Source organism: Gymnodraco acuticeps, unplaced genomic scaffold (assembly GCF_902827175.1).
Source record: "Gymnodraco acuticeps unplaced genomic scaffold, fGymAcu1.1, whole genome shotgun sequence".
In the NCBI taxonomy this organism is placed as follows: Eukaryota; Metazoa; Chordata; class Actinopteri; order Perciformes; family Bathydraconidae; genus Gymnodraco; species Gymnodraco acuticeps.
This window is the reverse complement of record NW_022991320.1, coordinates 364,580-387,088: the sequence shown is the minus strand read 5'-3', so window position 1 is coordinate 387,088 and position 22,509 is coordinate 364,580. Positions and strand designations below refer to the sequence as shown.

The following is a 22,509-nucleotide window of genomic DNA, read 5'->3' as shown; positions in this document are numbered from 1 at the left end:
CCTGCTCTCTCTCTCCCCTCCGGTACAGCTCCGAAGGTAGTGTGGAGTTGCCCCTGCTTCCCTGCTCTCTCTCCCCCTCCGGTACAGCACCGTAACGTAGTGTGGATTTGCATTAGGTAACGCGAGATACGGCTGATACTTGCGCATTAGTTTCTGTTATGGATCAGTATCAACAGTCCTGCCATTAACGCTACTATATTATCAATGCTACTTTAGTTATAGCCTGATATATGATAGCTAACTTCACAATGTTGTAATGTGAAGTTAGCTAACATTCTGTAGCTAACGCCGGTCATTCACCAAGATAGCTGCCCAGTTCTCCACTGGTTCTCCTCACACCACAGCTCAATTTCTCTCCGATGGCCGTTATTTCTTCTAATCCTTGGCTGCTCCTGGTCTCTTGGACGCCTAGCAGGCTCATAATTATAAGGTTGTGGTCCGTCATATGCATTCGAATATTCATGTTCAACTTCTTCTGTGTCTTCTGTGACGAAACTAGCATTGGGATCCATGTTTATTAATACGTTACACCGGCCGTTCTCCCCCTTGTTTACCCTTTGTTACGTCACACGCGGGAGGTCACGTGCCGAGGCTTTTTTATGCGGAAGTGAACATTTCTTACAAAAACGACGCCAGATGTCACTGTAGTGTATATTTCTGTATATTTTTTGGAAAATCTAGTGTATTCATCATTTTCCTACACATTTATTCAAAGGTGTCTTTAACCTGGAAGTTGCTCTTTAATCGATTTGAAACCAAGTCTAACGTAGCTTAAACGTAACGTTAGCTTTCTAGCTAACACAACACATGCACGTAGCCTACCTTTCTCTGCGGGTTTTTTTGTTGTGACGAATGAAGTTGGATGTTGTGGTGGTCGTGTCACTGATCTTTATGCTGCAGACCCTGCATACCACTGTTCTCTTCTTATTACCTTATTACTTCTAAACTTCACTATTTTTGGAGTAAAGCTAGCCGCTGCCATATTAACTGACACTCCTGCCTTCTAGTGGGTTGCCAGGTTTGCGCGCATGGCGCTATAATCACCCAATCACGTTTTTCGAAAAAACTAAACGTAATATCTCACTACAAAAACAAACGCAAATATTTAATTTTAAACAGTCAAGTCCTTTCAAGTCATCTGTCTCAAGCTTAAGTCAAGTCTCAAGTCATGAATGCCAAGTCAAAGTCAAGTATTTTATCAATGTTAGTCAAGCAAGTCTCAAGTAAAAAAATATGCGACTCGAGTCTGACTCGAGTCAAGTCATGTGACTCGAGTCCCCACCTCTGCTTCTTACCGGGCTAGATCTCCATGGTAACTTATACTGAACGGCTAACCTGCTCCGGAGCAGCAACTCAGTGAAAGCACCGCCTGCTGACCAATCAGAGCTCAGTGTGCAGAGTTTAAAGCTATCGAGTCATATCACAGGATAAAGCAAATACAGAAAAATTGCCGTTGCAGGAAAGACGGCCGGCAAAAATCAACTGACTGTGAACGTGAAAATTAATAGAATATCACCTCCCATCTTCAGAGCAATCTGATTATTATAACATTAGCGTTAAGAAAGCTTATTTAAATATCTGCCACAACATAAGTAACCGGATCAAACATTACGTACAGTTCGCGGCACTGTGAGTGTAGACTTCGATGTGTCACATTATCATTCATATCACATCATAATGTATCATATCAGCTTCTTGAGCCGTATCTGGCCGTGCAACACTTACAGTGTCACATACTGTATGCAGAAGTATTATTTTAAGCAACACATTAAAGGTGGGGTAGGTAAGTTTGAGAAACCGGCTCGAGATACACTTTTTGTTATATTCCATGGAATGCTCTTAAGATCCCGATAACAATGAATATCTTGTGCTTTGACAAAAAATCCATAAAAAAATGTCATCTGTGGAAGCCATAGTATTGTAAAAAGCACGACCAATCATTTTAGCCGGCCCGGCTAAAATAACTGGATGGCCTACCTGCCTGTCAGCCTTCCATCTGTGCACAAACTTATCTCGTGCCCTCATTGGTCATGTGCGCGTTCGTGTGTGTTGGAGGAGGGGCTCTGTAAGGAAGTGGCAGATTTTTCCCGGTTGTGTATTTTCAAATTCTAGCGCACTCGAGCTGGTTTCTCCAACATTACCTACCCCACCTTTAAGTTGACGAAACACTCGAGTCAAATGTAATTTAAAGTCAGATCCACAGTGATATCATAAACCTGTTAATGTACGCATTCAAACACTTTATTTTTACCAGCTGTATTCACCTTTTATCCTGGATAAAGTGTTTTAAGTCATGGATGTTTAACTTCTTCATTTGTCTAATATTATAGTTCACTTTTCATTCAGGAAATGAATGCTGCGCTGTCAGTCTCCATGTTTGTGATTGGTCAAATGTTGCTAACCCCGCCCCTTTCATGTGAACGCGCACTCAGTCGGACAGAGAAACCCTGGCTTGAGTTACCGAGTTGATAACCAGCGTCGTAGGACCGCTTAGCGAGAGCGTGTTTGTTTTGGATTAGGTAAGCCGGGTAACTCAAACATATCCAGGGTATGTTGAACTGGATTCGTAGTACAGGCCTCTGGTGAAGTCAGGACCAATGCAGACTCGCTGTTTGAGGGCTTGATAACCCACTACCCCTTCACACTCGTTGGTTTGGAACAGCACTTAATGTGGCAGACCCTCCGCGAATGGAGGGGTAGTGTGTAGGGGGCGGTGTGGAATTGGGCCAAGATTTGAGTTCCTTTTCACAAAGATCATTATTGATTTAAAAATTGCATTTAACATTTCCATGATAAATGATAATGGGTAAGAATCTCGTTAACTGTAAACCAAAAAACAAACACTATTTTGTACAAGTTCTTCTTGTAAAAGTCATGACTAGTTTAAACGTTGGAAAAAATGGGTTATAGGAAACCCTTTCAGTAGGAAGAAAGTTGCTTTAACTAATTAAATACCTTTTACCAAAGCCTAAGGAGATTAAGGCATAACATTTGCTAAAAATAGTGCAAATGGAATAATAGTGACGTCAAATTTCATAAAGAACATTTATTGGACAACTTCATGCATTGATTTTATATTGTCAAAAATGACAAAAACAAGAATCTTCAAACATTTTGCAGGTGTATAGATTTACTTGAGAGCCATAAATATTAGATCCAATATAAGACACGGATCAATGTCTAGCCCATATTCAGGTTAGCCCTGTACCCACATTCATTTACTTCAAGTCAGAAACACTGGCACATGACCTTAGACTAACTTGTTTGGTTCCAGCTGTAAATGTAAGTACGTTTTTGCACTGATACAAAAAACATATGGGTGTACTTTCATCATACGTGTTGACAAAATACACTAGGCGGCTCCTTGTAATACAACAATTGCTGGAAATCGCTCTATATAATGTTGTTCATGTTGTTATTGTCTTTTTTCGTGTCTGGAATTGCTGTTTGTATTTTCTGTGCCCTGTGAAAGTGGCTATTGAAAATGCCAGTGCTGATGTTACATTACATTATTACATGTTACTTGTTAGATGCTTTTATCCAAAGCGACTGACATACTCAATACTGTGGGCAATCCCCACAGGAGCAATTTGGGGTGAAGTGTCTTGCCCAGGGACACAACGACATGCTGACTGCAGTGGGGTTTGAACCTGTGCTCCCCTGATCCGAACACCAACGCACTAGTCCACTGCCTCCCCATGATGTATAGCTTTAAAACCACAAATGAAGGGTTATATATTACATGATATGACCTTTCAGAATATCTTCAGTGAATACGAAATGCTCCCGAGTGTAACCATAATAGTGTTGTATTTTGTGTGTGTCTTCAGATGCTACAGCGTGTCGTGATGGTGGCAGCAGAGAGTCTTAAATTACTGGAACATCAGTTGATGGACAGCAACCAGACACAAGATGTCAGGGTGAGTAGAAAGCAGTTAAAGTGTCTCATTTACTATTATCTTCATGAATATCCTACTATCGGAATGAATTCGGTTAGAATATTTCAGCCTTGTGATGCATTCGTCTGTGATTGTGCAGGTGGTCATGCGCCCTCCGCTGGATGCTTACGACGTGCTGATTCAGCTGAACCCCAAGCAGGTTCCCCTGCTCGTTCAGGCAGTGGACCCCCCGACTGTCACCTTCAGCAGGGGCGCCATCGCCGGCAGTGCGGGCCAGACTGGAGGGGCCCTGCCTGTCGTGGACTACAACCCTGTGACCCTCTACTTGGCAGAGCTCAGAGTGAGTGTTGTCTGTCGGGGATAATCTTGTGTTAAAAAGGATGTGTGGTGGTAATGAGGCCTCTTTGACACGGGATGTGGAAGCTATGCAGCAGGATTTGCTCATGCAAGTTGCAGCTAGGCTATTCAGGAACAAAGTCAATTCTTTGTGACATCCAGCAGCTTCCTGACATTAAAAATGAAATTCAGAGAAGAGAAATACCAAGAGGGTTCTTACATTGTTCACAAAACAGATAGATTTCCTAAAAACAAAGTCAGCAACTTCTTCAGATTGTTTTTCAACTTGTCCTTACACTCTGGTGCACCATTAAGCATGTTTAATGGCCAGGGTCTTGCCTTGTTGTCGAGTAATCTGAACAAATAGGGCCTCTCCCTTTCCTTATTTCTGCTTTTTCTCCAATGATAGTGTGATAAATAGGACACAGGCTATGTTATGACGCTAAGACATATCTTCTTTTTTTTTTGCAGTGTATGAAAAAGTCTACACTTACACTTAATAATGATGAATCATGCAATCAATCCTAGAGTTAATAACACGACCACTTTAAGCAGAAGTTAAAGTAAACTTGATATCTGCTCGCCTTCTTACTGGGAAGAGACGTTATGACAACATCACACCCGTTTTGGCAGATCTTCATTGGCTTCCTGTCAGTTACAGGATCCAGTTCAAGTACACTGAACAAAAATATAAATGCAACACTTTTGTTTTTGCTCCCATTTTTCATGAGATGAACTCAAAGATCTAAAACATTTTCTATAAACACAAAATAACCATTTCTCTCAAATATTGTTCACAAATCTGAAAAAATCTGTGATAGTGAGCACTTCTCTTTTGCCGAGATAATCCATCCCACCTCACAGGTGTGGAATATCAAGATGCTGATTAGACAGCATGATGATTGCACAGGTGTGCCTTAGGCTGGCCACAATAAAAGGCCACTCTAAAATGTTCAGTTTTATCACACAGCACAATGCCACAGATGTCGCAAGTTTTGAGGGAGCGTGCAATTGGCATGCTGACAGCAGGAATGTCCACCAGAGCTGTTGCCCGTGAATTGAATGTTCATTTCTCTACCATAAGCCGTCTCCAAAGGCGTTTCAGAGAATTTGGCAGTACATCCAACCGGCCTCACAACCGCAGACCACGTGTAACCACACCAGCCCAGGACCTCCACATCCAGCATGTTCACTTCCAAGATCGTCTGAGACCAGCCACTCGGACAGCTGCTGCAACAATCGGTTTGCATAAACAAAGAATTTCTGCACAAATTGTCAGAAACCGTCTCAGGGAAGCTCATCTGCATGCTCGTCGTCCTCATCGGGGTCTCGACCTGACTCCGGTTCATCGTCGTAACCGACTTGAGTGGGCAAATGCTCACATTCGATGGCGTCTGGCACGTTGGAGAGGTGTTCTCTTCACGGATGAATCCCGGTTTTCACTGTTCAGGGCAGATGGCAGACAGCGTGTGTGGCGTCGTGTGGGTGAGCGGTTTTCTGATGTCAATGTTGTGAATCGAGTGGCCCATGGTGGTGGTGGGGTTATGGTATGGGCAGGCGTATGTTATGGACGACGAACACAGGTGCATTTTATTGATGGCATTGTGAATGCACAGAGATACCGTGACGAGATCCTGAGGTCCATTGTTGTGCCATTCATCCACGACCACCTCATGTTGCAGCATGATAATGCACGGCCCCATGTTGCAAGGATCTGTACACAATTCCTGGAGGCTGAAAACATCCCAGTTCTTGCATGGCCAGCATACTCACCGGACATGTCACCCATTGAGCATGTTTGGGATGCTCTGGATCGGCGTATACGACAGCGTGTTCCAGTTCCTGCCAATATCCAGCAACTTGGCACAGCCATTGAAGAGGAGTGGACCAACATTCCACAGGCCACAATCAACAACCTGATCAACTCTATGCGAAGGAGATGTGTTGCACTGCGTGAGGCAAATGGTGGTCACACCAGATACTGACTGGTTTTCGGACCCCCCCAGACCCCCCCAATAAAGCAAAACTGCACGTTTCAGAGTGGCCTTTTATTGTGGCCAGCCTAAGGCACACCTGTGCAATAATCATGCTGTCTAATCAGCATCTTGATATGCCACACCTGTGAGGTGGGATGGATTATCTCGGCAAAGGAGAAGTGCTCACTATCACAGATTTTTTCAGATTTGTGAACAATATTTGAGAGAAATGGTTATTTTGTGTATATAGAAAATGTTTTAGATCTTTGAGTTCATCTCATGAAAAATGGGAGCAAAAACAAAAGTGTTGCATTTATATTTTTGTTCAGTGTACTTACTTGTTGTTTTTAAATCATTGCATGGACTGGCACCACACTGTCTGAGTTGTTGCACCCCCATGCCCCTGCTAGAGCATTGCGATCAGCTCAGCAAAATATGTTGGTGGTTCCTCGGTGCAGGAAAAAAACCCGAGGTGACAGGGCTTTCAGTGTTGCAGTTCCCAGACTCTGGAACAGCCTCACAGTACATATCCGGACTGCTGAGTCTATTGAACTTTTTAAATCTCAGCTAAAAACTCACCTCTTTGCACTGGCGTTTAACACTAGTTGAACATTACATTTTTACATTTGTATGTGTTTTTTATATGTTTTCTAGTTATTTCTATGTTATCATGTTTTTAATTATTGTTTTATTATTGTACTCCCATTGTGTTATTAGGGCCCGAGCACGGAGTGCTAGGACCCAACGGCGTCCTAGCACGAAGTGCGAGGATACCTATTTGTTATTGGTGGTATTATTATTTTTTTTAGTCGCCATCTTTCCTGTTTTTGAGGCCTTTAGGACGCTGACAAAGTTGTATAATTTTGCACAGATTCCAGAATCGGTGAAAATTACAATATTCTGGACTCAATTTGTTAAAATATTCCAACATGCTCGCTAGCGCCACCTATCTCAATTCCATTTCGGAAAAATTCACAAAGTCGCACCGTAACTCCGAATGACCTGACATTTTGCAAACATATCCGGGTGGACCTGCTCTACAAATAATCCAATTGGAACCCTAAGCTCCGCCTACATTTTTTTTTTTAAATTGGCATAATTTACATACACAGTTAAATATTCACTTACATTTAAATGTTCAGTTTATCAACACCAAACTTCGTATACAGCATCGGTGGAGGGTCCGACACATTACCCTAGGAGATGAGCATGTTCAAACGATAAATATTTCCGCCATGAATTAAAACGTACTCGCAAAAAGGCGGGGCTTAGAAAGAAATGCTCATAATTCATCAACAATGTATCCAAACATCACAGATTTTGGTGGAAACGTTCAGTCTGTCTTGGGGAATAGGCACACCAAAGCATTTTCATTTTGTACTATAGGTGGCGCCAAAAACACCACCAATTTATAACTCAAGAGCGGATGGACTAATCTTTTTTTTTTTTTTTTTTACACATACTCTCTGGGCGACTACGAACTTAGATTCAAAGTGTCGAAACAAATGCAGAATGTGGGCGTCGCCTATACATTATTTTTAAATTGTGATAGCATAAAATGAGCTTCGAACGCAAAACTTTGGACACACGTCAGAGCCCAGGACCTTTTCGAGAATGTAAAAAAAAAAACGTACATTTTCAAAAAAACTGCTCACTAGCGCCCCCTATTGTGTGGTAGTCACATATAGTTTCTCAGAACTTCACGAATTTTGGCACAGACATTTCTCATGGAATTGCGGATATATTTGTAAATACATTCCATTAGCCCCGCCTCCCAGAAAGTCGGCCATTTTGAAAAATGTGCGTTTTTCAGCCATTTTACGCACGTTCTTGCGAACTCCTCCTAGGGGAATGATCGTAAAAATTCCAATGCAGGACAGGTTTAGCCCCTATCCAATATGATACTTAATTGAGGAGCACATTTTTGAAAAATCACTCGTGGAGGTCGTAAGCTAACAGCGAATACACCATTTGACGATTTACATGGCGCAAATTACTCCAAACTGCTCGCATATAGTTTTTCCGATATTCACGAAACGCTGTATACACATTACTATTATGATTGCACACATATTTCAAATTGCCTTCCATTAGCCCCGCCCCCCAGGAAGTCGGCCATTTTGAAAAATGTGCGTTTTTTAGCCATTTTACGCACGTTCTTGCAAACTCCTCCTAGGGGAATGATCAGAAAAATTCCAATGCAGGACAGGTTTAGCCCCTATCCAATTGGCAGGGTTCGTACGGGTGCTTGAAATCCTTGAAAATGCTTGAAATTTGACGTGGTGTTTTCAAGGTTGGGAAAGTGCTTGAATTTTGGGAATGGTGCTTGAAATTGAGATAAAGTGCTTGAAAATGTAAATGCTTTACTTTTACAATAAATTGCTGTCTGACTGAATAGTTCGCTTTTTAGATTAAAAGAAAAGAATTGCTTCGCTTCTACATAAAACAGCTCCGCTGCGGCCTTCCCGCGCTATGCGCGCGACCTGCAAGTGTTTGTGTTACGTGTGACCTGGGCATTCTGATGAGTGATAGATGACTGTGTGCCAGGAGGTTGCCGTTTCAACGAGCGTTGGCTAGCAGAAGACAAATACAAGCCATGGCTAAGACGAGGGTCAAGCCCACGAGTAGCCTCCTGCAAAGTTTGCAAAAATAATGATGCGAGAGTCTGCGCTGACGAGCCACATGAAAGGTACGCCGTAGAAGAGCATTTTAGATTAGGCTAACGTTGCATGTTATGTTTGTTTAAGCTAACGTTAGCTAGGTGAATAGCGAACTCGATTGAGGGATAATAATAATTGCAGGGGACAATCATTTCAGAGGAGCGTACCTATGTTATGTGCGTTACAGTCGCCATCGTGTGGTGTTCAGAGGATGAAGCACTCACGGCATTTCGTGTTATAGTCACAAAATATAATCTATTAATTCGACACAGAGCGATTTTGAAAGCAATGTATTTCTACTGGTAGTATGTTCCGTACCTAAACCAAATGTGACTTGCTCTCTCGAAATCAGTCACATTGACCCTGTTGCGACCTGGCTCAAAAGGCCACAACAAAAAGGAGACACAACATGTCAACGGGTAGGTAAAGGTTGTTTAGAGTTTTGAGAGGTCCTGATAATTTATTCCGGTAAATTACTCTGACCTCCTAATTGACCTTTCCGAAGATTATTGAGTCTATGTAAGGTTGCTGCTTGGCTCAGATCCACCAACGTCAGCAAGATCTCACCTCTTCCTAACCCCCCCGAAGAACCAGGTTCAATTAACTGCTGTTTCAATTCAGACAACTCTTTTTTAATCTGTTTAAGCGATCCCGAAGGATTTTGATATCAGTAAATGGAGTGTGCTCCTACCTAAGTGTGTGTGGCAGGGTGCAATCTTACCTTTGACGCAGGAGAGGAGGGCACAGGTGTCTTTTAAAGGATCCCAATCCAACTGGTGGGATTCAGTTTATTTGAAGAAAAATAGGTCCAAACTAATACAGGGTTTTTACCTTCTCTCTCACAACATTATAATCATCCTAACAAAAAACCGTGCTGTGATCATTGTTCAAATGAAACTTTAATTCACAGTCTTACATTTATTACCAAAATGTTTTAATTCCAACTGCCCATTTCAGTTGTGACATTTTAAAATTCTCCCGATAGAATTTAGAGGTATTTCCACGTAAAAAGACCGGTGACAATAAAAAGAGCATTCAACTTTTTCATTTTCACCAACTCAATTCACATCAGTTTCATACACTTTTTCCGACACAGACGGCGGGTATAGCATTTAAAAACCCATACCTATCTGCAATTTCGGAGGGGAGATTTTCCTCACAGATGGCAGTATTTATAACATTCCATACACTGTTTCCGACACAGACGGCGGGTATAACATTTAAAAACCCATACCTATCTGCAATTTCGGAGGGGAGATTTTCCTCACAGATGGCAGTATTTATAACATTCCATACACTTTTTCCGACACAGACGGCGGGTATAACATTTAAAAACCCATACCTATCTGCAATTTCGGAGGGGAGATTTTCCTCACAGATGGCAGTATTTATAAAGGTTCATACACACATCTCTCATCAAATCATTCCACTCAGCCAACAACCAATACATTCGAGAGATATTTACCCCGTCTGGAAGGACCTTACCGAGAGCTATTAACCCAGCTCTGAAGCACACAGCCTACCCGGAGAGAGTCTACCAGGGGTCACCCCCCCTCTCTCGCGCTCTCTCAAAAAACCAGTCTCTTTATGCTAAAAAAACTGGATCCTAAACCCAAAAAAACAAACTCCTCCTCTTCACGTAATTTGTGAAGAACTGCGCATGTCCTATAATGTACAAGGCTGAACATGCCTCAACATGTTCCACAGCTGTTATGGGATAAGACACCCTTTCATATGAGGTAAAAAGGACATGAACTCTCTTTGGCCTCTTAATGTTTCTCCCCTTAGTGTGAAGCCCCCCCCCCTTCCCTGTGGACTGCTGCCAGAGGAGAGGAAGAAAACTCAACCTAAACACCACTTTGTTTTGTTTATACTGTAACTATAGAAAACCTAAAATATGAAGCATTTTCATTGTGGGTTATACAAGAATATAATTGATTATATTTGATTATAACTAACTTTCGTTTTTAAGTATTAAACATACTATGAAAACTCACAACAAGGTGTTTATTTGCACAACACTGGTCAATTCAACACATTGGTTATACTCATCAGAGCCGGGTGCCTGCAGGAAAACAGCGCGAGAGCAGACAGGAGCAGAGAGGCTTTAAAATAGCTGCAGAGCACCAGACCCAGGTGCCCTGAGTTAATGCAATCACTGCAATCAATGCAGCCAAGACAGGACAGCCACACCCTCTCCACTGATGAACCCACAGGGGCATCACAGCCCCCCCCTTAAGACGGAGGCCCCAAAGGGATCCCCGAAACAACACCAAATATCCAGAGCCAGAGAAACTCCCTACCCCACCGGGGCACGAGAGAGAGCATCCGCCACAACGTTGTCCTTCATTTACTGGACCTCAGCCTCCAGCACCCTACGCTTATCTGCAGGACAATGGTAAAATCGCTGCTTAATTGGAGGACTGTCCCCCACGTCGATATCATGCTCCACGAGAGTTGTGCGCGATGGCTTATCGCCGAACAGTACCACAAACTTCCCGATTAAAGCCGCCAATTCATCTCTCTGTGCTGCCGGTAAGTGACTCAACAAGCGATCCAATTGGCATAACGACTCCGAATTCCTCAGCCTACCAGACATAACAGGTTAATCTGGTGCCTTAACATCACACTCCTCAGCCAACCCTCGATCTGAAAGCACAGAATCAACCATCATTATGGGGCCCACACCCAACTTTTTAACCATGAAGCTATCCCCAACGGTATCACGAACATAGTACGGTTTCAGGAGGTTGACGTGACACAGTTGAGACAACTTCCTCCGATTTGGAGTAGCAATCAGGTAATTTTGATCTGACACTTTACTCTCAACAGTGTACGGGCCGGCAAACTTGGCTTTGAATGGTGAAACCTGCAGTGGCATCAAAGCCAACACCTGATCCCCTGGGCTGAATTCACGATACTTGGCTTTACGGTCATAGAGTCTCTTCATATTAGCCTGAGCACCAGCTACATTTTTCCTTGCCATTTCCACCGCTACATACAGGCGATGACGAAAGCCCTGTATATAGTCCACTAAATTTTTAGGTGGCTCACCCTCAACCAAACTATCCTGGAGAACAGATAACACCCCACGCACCTTATGCCCAAAGACCAAATCATTAGGGCTGAACCCTGTACTTTCCTGAACGACTTCCCTGGACGCCAACATGAGCCATGGAAGTCCCTCCTCCCAGTCCTTCCCCTTCGTTTCCAGCAATGGACACTGCTCCTTCCAATGACCCCCACCTTTGCAATAGTGACATTGGTCCACTTTGGCCCCCTCGGGTCGCCCTGTACCTGCAAATCTACGGGAGGAGCCTGGTGAAAACTTTGCACGGGCATCTCCATTGTCTTCTCCACGTTTCCAATCACCCCTAGAATATTTTTCCGCAAAACTGCCCTTATGTGTCAACACAAAATCGTCCGCTAATTCAGCAGCTCTAAACGCGGTGGGAGGTTTCTGTTCATTCACATACGTGGCCACACGCTGAGGGAGAATGTTTTTAAATTGTTCCAAGACAATGAGCTCACAAAGACCGTCAAAACTTGCAACCTTTGCTGCCGCGCACCACCGCTGAAAATGAGAAGTTAAATCACGGATAAACTCCACATGTGTCTGCTTATCTCCCTTGACCCCACTTCTGAACCGTTGACGATACGCTTCAGGAACCAGTTCGTAAGATTTCAACACCGCTGATTTTACTCGATCATAGTCCAAAGTATTTTCGCCACAAATAGCTGAATAGGCTTCCTGTGCTCGCCCCGTGAGTACACACTGAAGTAACAGCACTCTGTCCGAATCTGACCAGTTTCTTGCCTCTGCTATGTGTTCAAATAGAGTGAAAAAAATGTCCGGGTCACGCTCATTGAACTTTGGCACTAATCGCAAGTAAGAATTATATCGCCACTGCCTGATGCTAACCTAGCACCACCATCCTCCCCTGGAGAAAACTTGCCCTCTCCCATCAGCCGTAATCTAGCATGTTCCACCTCACATTTCATCTTTTCCACCTCCAGCACCTTCTCCACCTCTAAACGCTTCTCTACCTCCTGCTGCTGACCCCTCATCTCCAACTGCAACTTCTCCTGCTCCAACTTCAACTCCAACTGCAATCTCTCCTGCTCCAATTTCAACTCCAACTGCAATCTCTCCTGATTAAACTGCATGGCCAAAAGCTCCTTTTGCTGTTCGAATGTCAAACCAGCTGTCTGAACCACTACTGGCCCGACCCCTGCCACACCAGACTCACTCTTCTGTAACACTCCCCGCTCAAACAAAGATGACACGATGACAGCTTTAATGTCATGTTTCCGCTTGCTCCCTACAACAGCAATTTCATAATGCTCTGCTATTTCGATCAACTGCGCCTTCTGGCAACCATCCAAGAAAGATACTGAGGGCGCATCCACAAACGCTGACAAAGAAGCCATAATATATTGCCTATACCCAATCAGAAAGCAAAGTACTCAACTGTCAACACGCCTGGGCGAAAAGACAAAACCCAACAGAGAATTCCCCCCCTAACTGCCTTACCAAAATCTTCCTAACCTCACCTAGTCTTCATGTGGCTTGCGGCGGGTAATTACACACTGGAACCCGGCGGATTTATGGAGCGACCTGCACGCAGGTAACACCAAGAAATCACGCGGATGTGCCCCCGAGACAGCTGTCCGAAAACAGCTGACACCAACCACGTCGCCACAACACTAAACAGACGGAACCCAAGGGGAAACGCCACTTAAGCCTAGCGGGAAAATCTCTTTTACAAAAGCGTAACAAACAGCAATATCTTACCTTCTGATTGGCACACAAAACCTGATGCCATGTCAAACACTAAAGCATCCTGAAACCCAAAAGACATGATGTGTCCCCCAAATAGCAGCGCAGAGCCAGCACACAGCTGGACCACAACAATGAATCAGCTGCTCAATGAGCACTACACAAACTTTTTAAATAAATAACCCGTTGGACGAGCCCCCATTTGTTGCGACCTGGCTCAAAAGGCCACAACAGAAAGGAGACACAACATGTCAACGGGTAGGTAAAGGTGTTTATTTGCACAACACTGGTCAATTCAACACATTGGTTATACTCATCAGAGCCGGGTGCCTGCAGGAAAACAGCGCGAGAGCAGACAGGAGCAGAGAGGCTTTAAAATAGCTGCAGAGCACCAGACCCAGGTGCCCTGAGTTAATGCAATCACTGCAATCAATGCAGCCAAGACAGGACAGCCACACCCTCTCCACTGATGAACCCACAGGGGCATCACAGACCCGAAGACACATTTTCGTTTGTATTACTGGTCTGGGGGAAGCTCGCGAGTGTGTTTGTGTATTTTTGCGTTTGTGTACCGGGGAAACACTTACGGCCCGTACACACAGCAGCTTTTGGCGATTTGTCCACCGCTTCCAGCGCGTCTCCGCCCATTGACTTTGAATGGGGATGACGTCACTTTCCCTCGCTTGTCGCCAAACTGCATTGTGGGGGGGCGAGGCGAAGATTTCCAGGATTTCCAGGATGTTCAGGATTCCAAAGTTGAACAATGTTCAACTTTTGAGGCTGAGCTGGAAGCGACAGCCAATCAGATCCGTTTATGCAAATCTGACAGTTCAAGCGCTAGCCAATCAAACCGCGTGCAAGCTGGGAGAACCAGACCCGCAGTTCAGTTCTATATTCCACAAAAATGGAGGAGAACTTAGTTTTTGCGGTAGCAAATCACCCGGTTCTTTATGACCAGTCCCTATTTACTTACCGGGATACAAACCGGAGGAACCAGGCATGGAGGGAGGTGGCAAAGACAGTGGGTGAAACTGGTAGGTTTTCGCTTGTTTGGGGATTTTATATCCAGTTTACTTCGTTGCTAGTTTACTTCGTTGCTAGCAAGCATAGACAGTATCATTAGCTAGCAAGCATAGACAGTATCATTAGCCAGCATGGAATGTAGCATAAAATAGCACCATAAACATTAATCTCATAAATGTTCAAAATGTTAAAAAAATAAATGTTCATCATAGCCCTTCCTATTTGACAATAGTGTAGAACAGGCATCCTCAAACTACGGACTCCGGTCCGGATCCGGACCGAACCACCACTGTCTCCGGACTCTGAGCAAATTATACTTTTCATATGTATTATCTCTCTGTATTATATGTGAGACCACAACGCATTCGCAACGAGTCAAAATTATCCGCTATGTCCACTGCAAACAGCGCTCTGCATGTCTGACTGTTCCACTGTGTTCCACCTGTGTGTGTCAACGCTTTGGTCCAATCACATTCAGCATCCAGTCAGCGTTTCCCCCCCCCAAACAATCTGCGAATCAGAGGCACAGTAGGGCGGGTCTTCACGGACTACGGGTGGGAAAAATGTGTGTGTCTCTTTCAACCTGTCTAAGTCAGAGCGAGAATTAAAACAAAAAAATTCAGAGCGAGAGTTAACAGCTCATCTAGTTCCATCTGTACTGTAGCTAGTAGCCTAGTTTCACCTACCGGGGTGGCAACTGACACCCTAAAAATAGGCCTTGCCACCCCAGCTGCCACCCCAGTTGGCAGCTTTGTTTTGAAAGAAAAGTTGTGGCTCATCGGACATTTATGAGAGAAAGTCTCTAATGTCCGAGTGCAAGTGAATGCAGCACAAGATGCACGTCATGTAACCCCTCCCCCGGTCCTGGCGCGAGCGTGGACATATGATTGGCGGCGATTTCATTTTGAACTGGACGGCGCAAAACGAGAAGCATTCGGACCCAAGCGCTGAAGGAATGAGGTATTTGCGGTCTACACTGACAGAGAAGAGACTGTCAGTGTGGCTGTACTCAGCATTGAATCAAAACGCACTGAAGCTGTTGATCTTAATACGTTTGTGAGGCGTTTTGCTGAACAAAATGGTAATCGCCGCATTCAGCTGTAATAGACATGTCAACTTGATGCTCTGCTCACGGATGAGCATACACAACTATTAAGATGATGACCTTACGTGTGTAAATATATTTTTTTCTTTGAGGGGGTCTGCCCCCAAAAAACAGTTTTAAGTCCTGAGAAAGTCAAATAAGACGGTGTGTAAAACTACACTGCCCAGCCAAAAAAAAGTAACCACTTTGATTTAACTAGGCCAGTAGGTAAGGACTTTCCACTGGATAATAACTGAAGTATAAAAGAATGCATGACTGAAGTGATGGAGACCATGTTGAAGGCAAACAAAAGAGGAAATAACAGGTCAAATCAAGCAAATCCCCCTCTCAGATTCCACAGCAACCAGAAGAACATAAATACTGGCTGGTGATTTGATTCATCAGCTTTGTGATGGAGTAAAAAATGCACAGTGCATTTCCTTAGCTGTGGGTGAGTCCACTGACACCACTGACAATGCTCAGTTGCTGGTGTTTGTGAGTTGTTATGATGAGGCAAAGGGGGAGTTTGTTGAAGATGTGTTGGGCCTGACGAACTTCAGTGGACACACAAGGGGGAATACATTTATAAAGCAATAATGGGAATGCTGAATGAAAGAGGGTGCAGCTGCCTTTATTCATAACTGTGCAGCTCTTACACTGCGACTCTGAGGGGTCAAGCACAGACACAATAACAATGAAAACTGCTGCATATACAGATTATTTTTGTTTTTGCAACCTCGTGTTAAGAATCTTGTTGCAATTGTTTAAAAGTTTGAATGACCGTAATAAACGGACCTTTGTCTTATTGAAACATTTATTTTGGACCTTTAAGATTTGTATTTGAGTACCCCTGGTGTAGAAGAACCGGGTTTTTTTGCTTTGTATGTCGGGGGCGGGATATTCATGTGATATTCATGTGATTGGTTGTTGGTCGCGAAATCCCCAAGCTGTCAGACACGCCCAGCTCCAGGATTTTCAAGATTTGGTCAAAGCTGCTGTGTGGACGGCCCGTTACAAGAAACACCGACTGTTGTTATGCTTGCTGTGATGTTACATTAGTCCGTTCTCTACTTGTAATTATGCCGTCACAAGCTTCAAAGTTGTATTTATCATCTGAATTTGCCGAAACAAGTTTAATATTCTGAAAGCCAAGACTTTGTTTATTTGAAAACAGATGAAAACAAACTGTCTTTTATATAAAATTGAAGTATTATACAAGTAAAACTACATTTTGCTTTAATCCCATGTAATTGTAGAATGAACACAGTCTTCCTTTGAAGAAGTCAGGTGTCTTGAGTAGTCAGCATTACCTACAAATCATTGTACACATTTGTAAATATTATTTTCCACTTGTTACCATTGTGAGTCTATTTCTATGCAGCTCTGCGTGATTTTGTGACTACAATTCAGACTAATATGCTACCAGAGGTGGAATAAGTACTCGATCTTGTACTTAGTAAAAGTAGAAGTACCAGAGTGTAGGAATACTCTGTCACAGTAAAAGTCCTGCATTCAAAATGTTCCTCAAGTGAAAGTAGAAAAGTATTATCATCCAAATCTAGTTAAAGTACCGACAGTAAAAGTAGTCATTGTGCAGATTGGTCCATTTCAGAATAATATATATGATATGTTTTATAATGATTGATCATGTTCTCAAAGCTGGTAAAGGTGCAGCTAGTTTGAATGACTTTGTATACTGCAGGGTAGCTTGTGAATTTACTCCAGGTGGAACTAAAGATTTAACAATTAGATTTCACATCATTCATCCAGGTCTGTAAAGTAACTAAAGGTATTAAATACATGTAGTGGAGTAGAAGTACACCATGTACCTCTGAACTGTAGTGGAGTAGAAGTACACCATGTACCTCTGAACTGTAGTGGAGTAGAAGTACACCATGTACCTCTGAACTGTAGTGGAGTAGAAGTACACCATGTACCTCTGAACTGTAGTGGAGTAGAAGTACACCATGTACCTCTGAACTGTAGTGGAGTAGAAGTACACCATGTACCTCTGACTTGTGTTTACTGCCAACCTAAAAGTACCTCAAAAATAGTAATCAATAATGTATTGAAAAGTTATTTGGCTGATTGTTTTATATTGGCTCAGACAGGTTATATGGGACATACAGATGGGTCACTCATTTTGAAATATTAAACTTAGTTTTCTTTTCTTTAATTTGTCATCCTCGTGTAGAATGCTATTATGAAACACACATTTGTTTGTTTATAGCATAAAGAACATCTGATTTAATGTGAGGTAGGGAAATAATCATTTGAGTATGTGTATATAAATATGTAATTTACAACAGCTGTAAGATGCTTGAAAAGCTGGAAAATGCACCTTGAAAATGCTTGAAAAGTGCTTGAATTTGACTCTGGAAAAGGTGTAAGAACCCTGAATAGGATACTTAATTGAGGAGCACATTTTTGAAAAATTACTCGTGGAGGTCGTAAGCTAACAGCGAATACACCATTTTTGACTATTCACATGGCGCAAATTACTCCAAACTGCTCGCATATAGTTTTTCCGATATTCACGAAACGCTGTATACACATTACTATTATGATTGCACACATATTTCAAATTGCCTTCCATTAGCCCCGCCCCCCAGGAAGTCGGCCATTTTGAAAAATGTGCGTTTTTCAGCCTTTTACGCACGTTCTTGCGAACTCCTCCTAGGGGAATGATCAGAAAAATTCCAATGCATGACAGGTTTAGCCCCTATCCAATATGATACTTAATTGAGGAGCACATTTTTGACAAATTACTCGTGGAGGTCATAAGCTAACAGCGAATACACCATTTTTGACGATTTACATGGCGCAAATTGCTCCAAATTGCTCGCATATAGTTTTTCCGATATTCACGAAACGCTGTATACACATTACTATTATGATTGCACACATATTTCAAATTGCCTTCCATTAGCCCCGCCCCCCAGGAAGTCGGCCATTTAGAAAAATGTGCGTTTTTCATGCTTTTTAAGCACATTCTTGCAAACTCCTCCTCGGGGAATGATCGGAAAAATTCCAATCCAGGACAACTTCAGCGCATATCCAATGTCATGCTACATTGAGAAGGAATAGTCCTTCGCTCAAACGGGGAGCTCGTAGGCTAACGGAGAATGTACCATTTTTGACCAATTATATGTCAGATAAGCTACTGAGACCTGCCTGTCTGCCTGGCACATCAACTCTCACACACACACACACACGCACACACACACACACACACACACACACACACACACACACACACTGTTAGTCCAACAACGCCCTTTGCTGGCGGCATATTCATTACAAAAGACACTCCCTAACCCTACTGTTTATTTGTAGATATCTCCTAAAGCCTACAAATAAAGTGTGAAATGTAGGCCTGTTACATTTGTTATTGAGCGATATATATTATACACACTGTTCTGCTTTCTGCACTGACCTCAGCAGCTGTTCTCACTGTAACATCACCTAACATCCAGGGGACATGTGATTAGTGAGTAAACAAACGATAAATGGCAGAAAGTCTGATGCACATTTGATCATCTCAAATAACTTATAATCACAACGGGAACAGTTTGCAGAGCTGTGCTTCGTTGACAGAAGTCCAGCCATGCGTCACACCTCTTTTAAACATCACTGTTGGCTGAAATCGTCTCAGCAGAATACTTCAGTGTATCCTCGGTTATAGCTCCTCTAGAGACACTCCTCTCTCCTCTAAATCAGTGTATCCTCGGTTACGGCTCCTCCAGACAGCCTCCTCGATAATCGATCCTCGACGACCCTTTAGAGAAATTTGTTTTCCTTCGAGACGGCGCGCCGACATCCGTTTCCGGGTCGCTGCCGGAGGACCTGGGAGTCTGGGACGTGAAAATTATAGAAATGAGAAACGGCTCATTTCCCAGGACTCGCGCGCGTCTGCTTGACGCCGGGACGACCTGCCGCCCTCCCCGACAGGCGCACGGACGTGAGGGCCCGCTCATCACTGCGCGCACAAGTGCGACCGCAGTTTTAATTTAATATTGTAGTTATTGCCTGTACAGCACTTTGGTCAACTGAAGGTTGTTTTAAATGTGCTATATAAATAAATAAAGATTGAGATTATATCTAAATGAGGATTCGATTTTCCCTTGCTTTTCTTGTCCTGGCGTGTAGTTCTGTTTTGAATAAAACTTTCCCTTGACTTTTGGCCTAGAGCACTGCAACAAAATATGTTATGTCACACTTGTGTCCTGAATGTCTACTCATCATCTTACCTAATTTATTTCAGGAAGCTTTCGGGGACCTGGCCCTCTTCTTCTGTGACCCGCATGGTGGAACAGTGATCGCAGTTTTGTGGAAGCCAAAGGCTTTCATGCCAACACCCTTTAAGGTAAGCCTATAGATGTCCTCCATCTATAACAAGCTTTATCTAAGTAAAAACAGCTTGCTTTGTTGCATCATGTGTCCTTAGGCCTCCATCCTCCTCTTATCACACGTCAGCATCAACCTCTCTCCTATGTTTTACTTTTTCCTTCCTCACAGACGTCACAGCTATCAGCTCGGAGCGTGGAGGTGACTGGAGATGAAGCAAAAACCATTCCTAACGTCGAAGCAATACTGGAGGACTTCTGTGTCATGGGAAAGGGTTTGATCAAATCAGTGGAAGCCAGGACTGAAAAATGGTCATTTTAAACGCAGTATTTTCACCAGGTACATTACAGTGCATTACAATATCTTTGTTTTTGTTTGTGCCTGACTTGAAAACTTCAAACAATGAAAACATAAAGACATCTTGGACATTTTGTTAACAATATTATAGGTTAATACATTTGCTGTTAAAGATGAGCCAGGTGATTTGTTTTGTTGATGCAATATCATGTCTAATAAATGCTTATCTACACTTTTTGATTCATATTTGATCCATTTGCCTTCTTTCTTAATCAGTAGATGACATTTGATGAAAGCTTGGCAGATTGGACACTACAGTGACTGACTTTTAGCTCTCACATTTTGTTCTGGAAATTTCCATGCTCCAATAAATGTACCATAAATGACAGCACTTCATATATTTATTAGGTAGACTAAACCAGTTTATGTCTGTGCTTGTCGCTTCTGTTAATTAACATTCATGAAACAGATGTTGTCAGCCTTCCCAACCTCTGTGACGATAAACAGGCTTGTGATGCAACAAAACCGTTTTTGCTGGTTATTCGCAGTGTGTAAATAGACCGAATATACCTACAGAACATAATGGGTACATTCAGTTAAACTGCTTTTATTCCTTGGTTTGACAGTAAGTCATGTACATGGACGTGTGTGTTTTAAATCTGTAATAATCTGGATGCAGGTAGGCTTTTTGTTACTTAAAGACAGCTTGTTGCGTGACAATCCTTCTCTCCCTCTGCAAGGCTAGTATAAGATTTCATGATAACCACCTATTACTGAAAGGCAATAAAATCGGAGATGCAGGTGAGGTAGGTGTTTAACACGGCTATAAAATGTAGTCAAATATTGTCGGAATCGATGTCACTGTAACATTATGTTATGAACAAAGGAGTCCTTAATGTAATCTAGTCAAATGTATGCAAGAGGTTTGGCGAAAAATCAAAACGCAAGATGGTATTTCTAGTTTACTGTATATCTTTAATGCATTTGTTTATTACAATTTAAATTTGGTTTGAATTAGCAATTGTCTTACTGAAAATAATGACCTAACCTTTTTCTTTAAATGAATACATTTAGGAAAGAAATAATTATCTATCCGATGATCAACGGTACAGTATAGATCCACAGTCTGTTTGTCATGTCACTGAAAATTATAGCCGTGAAAAGCACAGCATATAAAATGACTAACATGCCAAGATGACACATTCAGCTGTGTCATAGGATGTGTATGAGTTTTATGTCTGCAGCTGTTGACAGACAAAGCAGGTTGTATCAATTAAAGTCTATCATAATTATAGAGAAAGTAGCAATGTACCAGTGAAGACTTACTTAACCACCTTCTCCAGGAAAAAAGGAGTGTTATAAATCACATTGTGTAATCTTGATCAATAATATGCTAGCTTTTCCCAGTTAACGCGTATCATTAAGTCAACTTGCCACATCAGGTTTTATCTGGATGCAAACCACAACTTGCCAAAATTCACTGGAATTATTCACTGATCATTTGCAAAACATTTCCTGGGAAAATGATTTGAGGATGCAAGATAAGTAACATTACGGGATCCCAAAACTTGGTGAAAGTAACTTTGGGCATTACTCTGGGATTTCATGACCTGACATGACTTCAGATTTCCCTTTCACACAGTCGGGATTCATGCCATGGGGCTTGTTGCTGTATTGTGAAATGAAGTAGAGATTATCATGTGCTACTTTTAGGACTTTTGACCTGCAGTGAAGTGTTTGAGACCTTTTAATTTCAGTGTGTACTTGTTGCTAACCTAATTTTTGCCCGCAAGGCAGTCTATCTTCACCTGTCTGTGCTCAAGCTGTCTTCCAGCCTCTGATGGAAAACAACTGGCAAACTGGCACTCCTGCTGAAGACAAACACATCTGGTAGACATAAGGACATCACTCACAAACAGAAACAACAATGATCAGTGCAATTTCCTAAGGACCTCAGTCTTGTAAAAAAGGAACTTTATCAAACAAGAAAACTGAGTTGCTATTTACGAAAATGCATAGAAATTCATGTTGGTTCAATAGCTTTCCCTTATGTTTGTGGGTACCACCATTCTTTTCCCTTTCCGATGTACTGTCCTGCCTGTGAGCC

General features: G+C 42.6%; 1 protein-coding gene across 1 annotated transcript in view; it reads left to right on the top strand.

Moving 5' to 3' along the window:
- Nucleotides 1-20,648, top strand: part of nol6 (nucleolar protein 6 (RNA-associated)) — a 38,420-nt gene extending 17,772 nt beyond the window's left edge. The window contains exons 23-26 of the mRNA XM_034240296.1: nucleotides 3,831-3,920; nucleotides 4,039-4,239; nucleotides 20,023-20,124; nucleotides 20,277-20,648. Coding sequence (XP_034096187.1) covers nucleotides 3,831-3,920; nucleotides 4,039-4,239; nucleotides 20,023-20,124; nucleotides 20,277-20,426 — 543 coding nt within the window. The 3' untranslated portion in view covers nucleotides 20,427-20,648. The remainder of the gene's footprint in view (nucleotides 1-3,830; nucleotides 3,921-4,038; nucleotides 4,240-20,022; nucleotides 20,125-20,276) is intronic.
- Nucleotides 20,649-22,509: the final 1,861 nt, after the last annotated feature.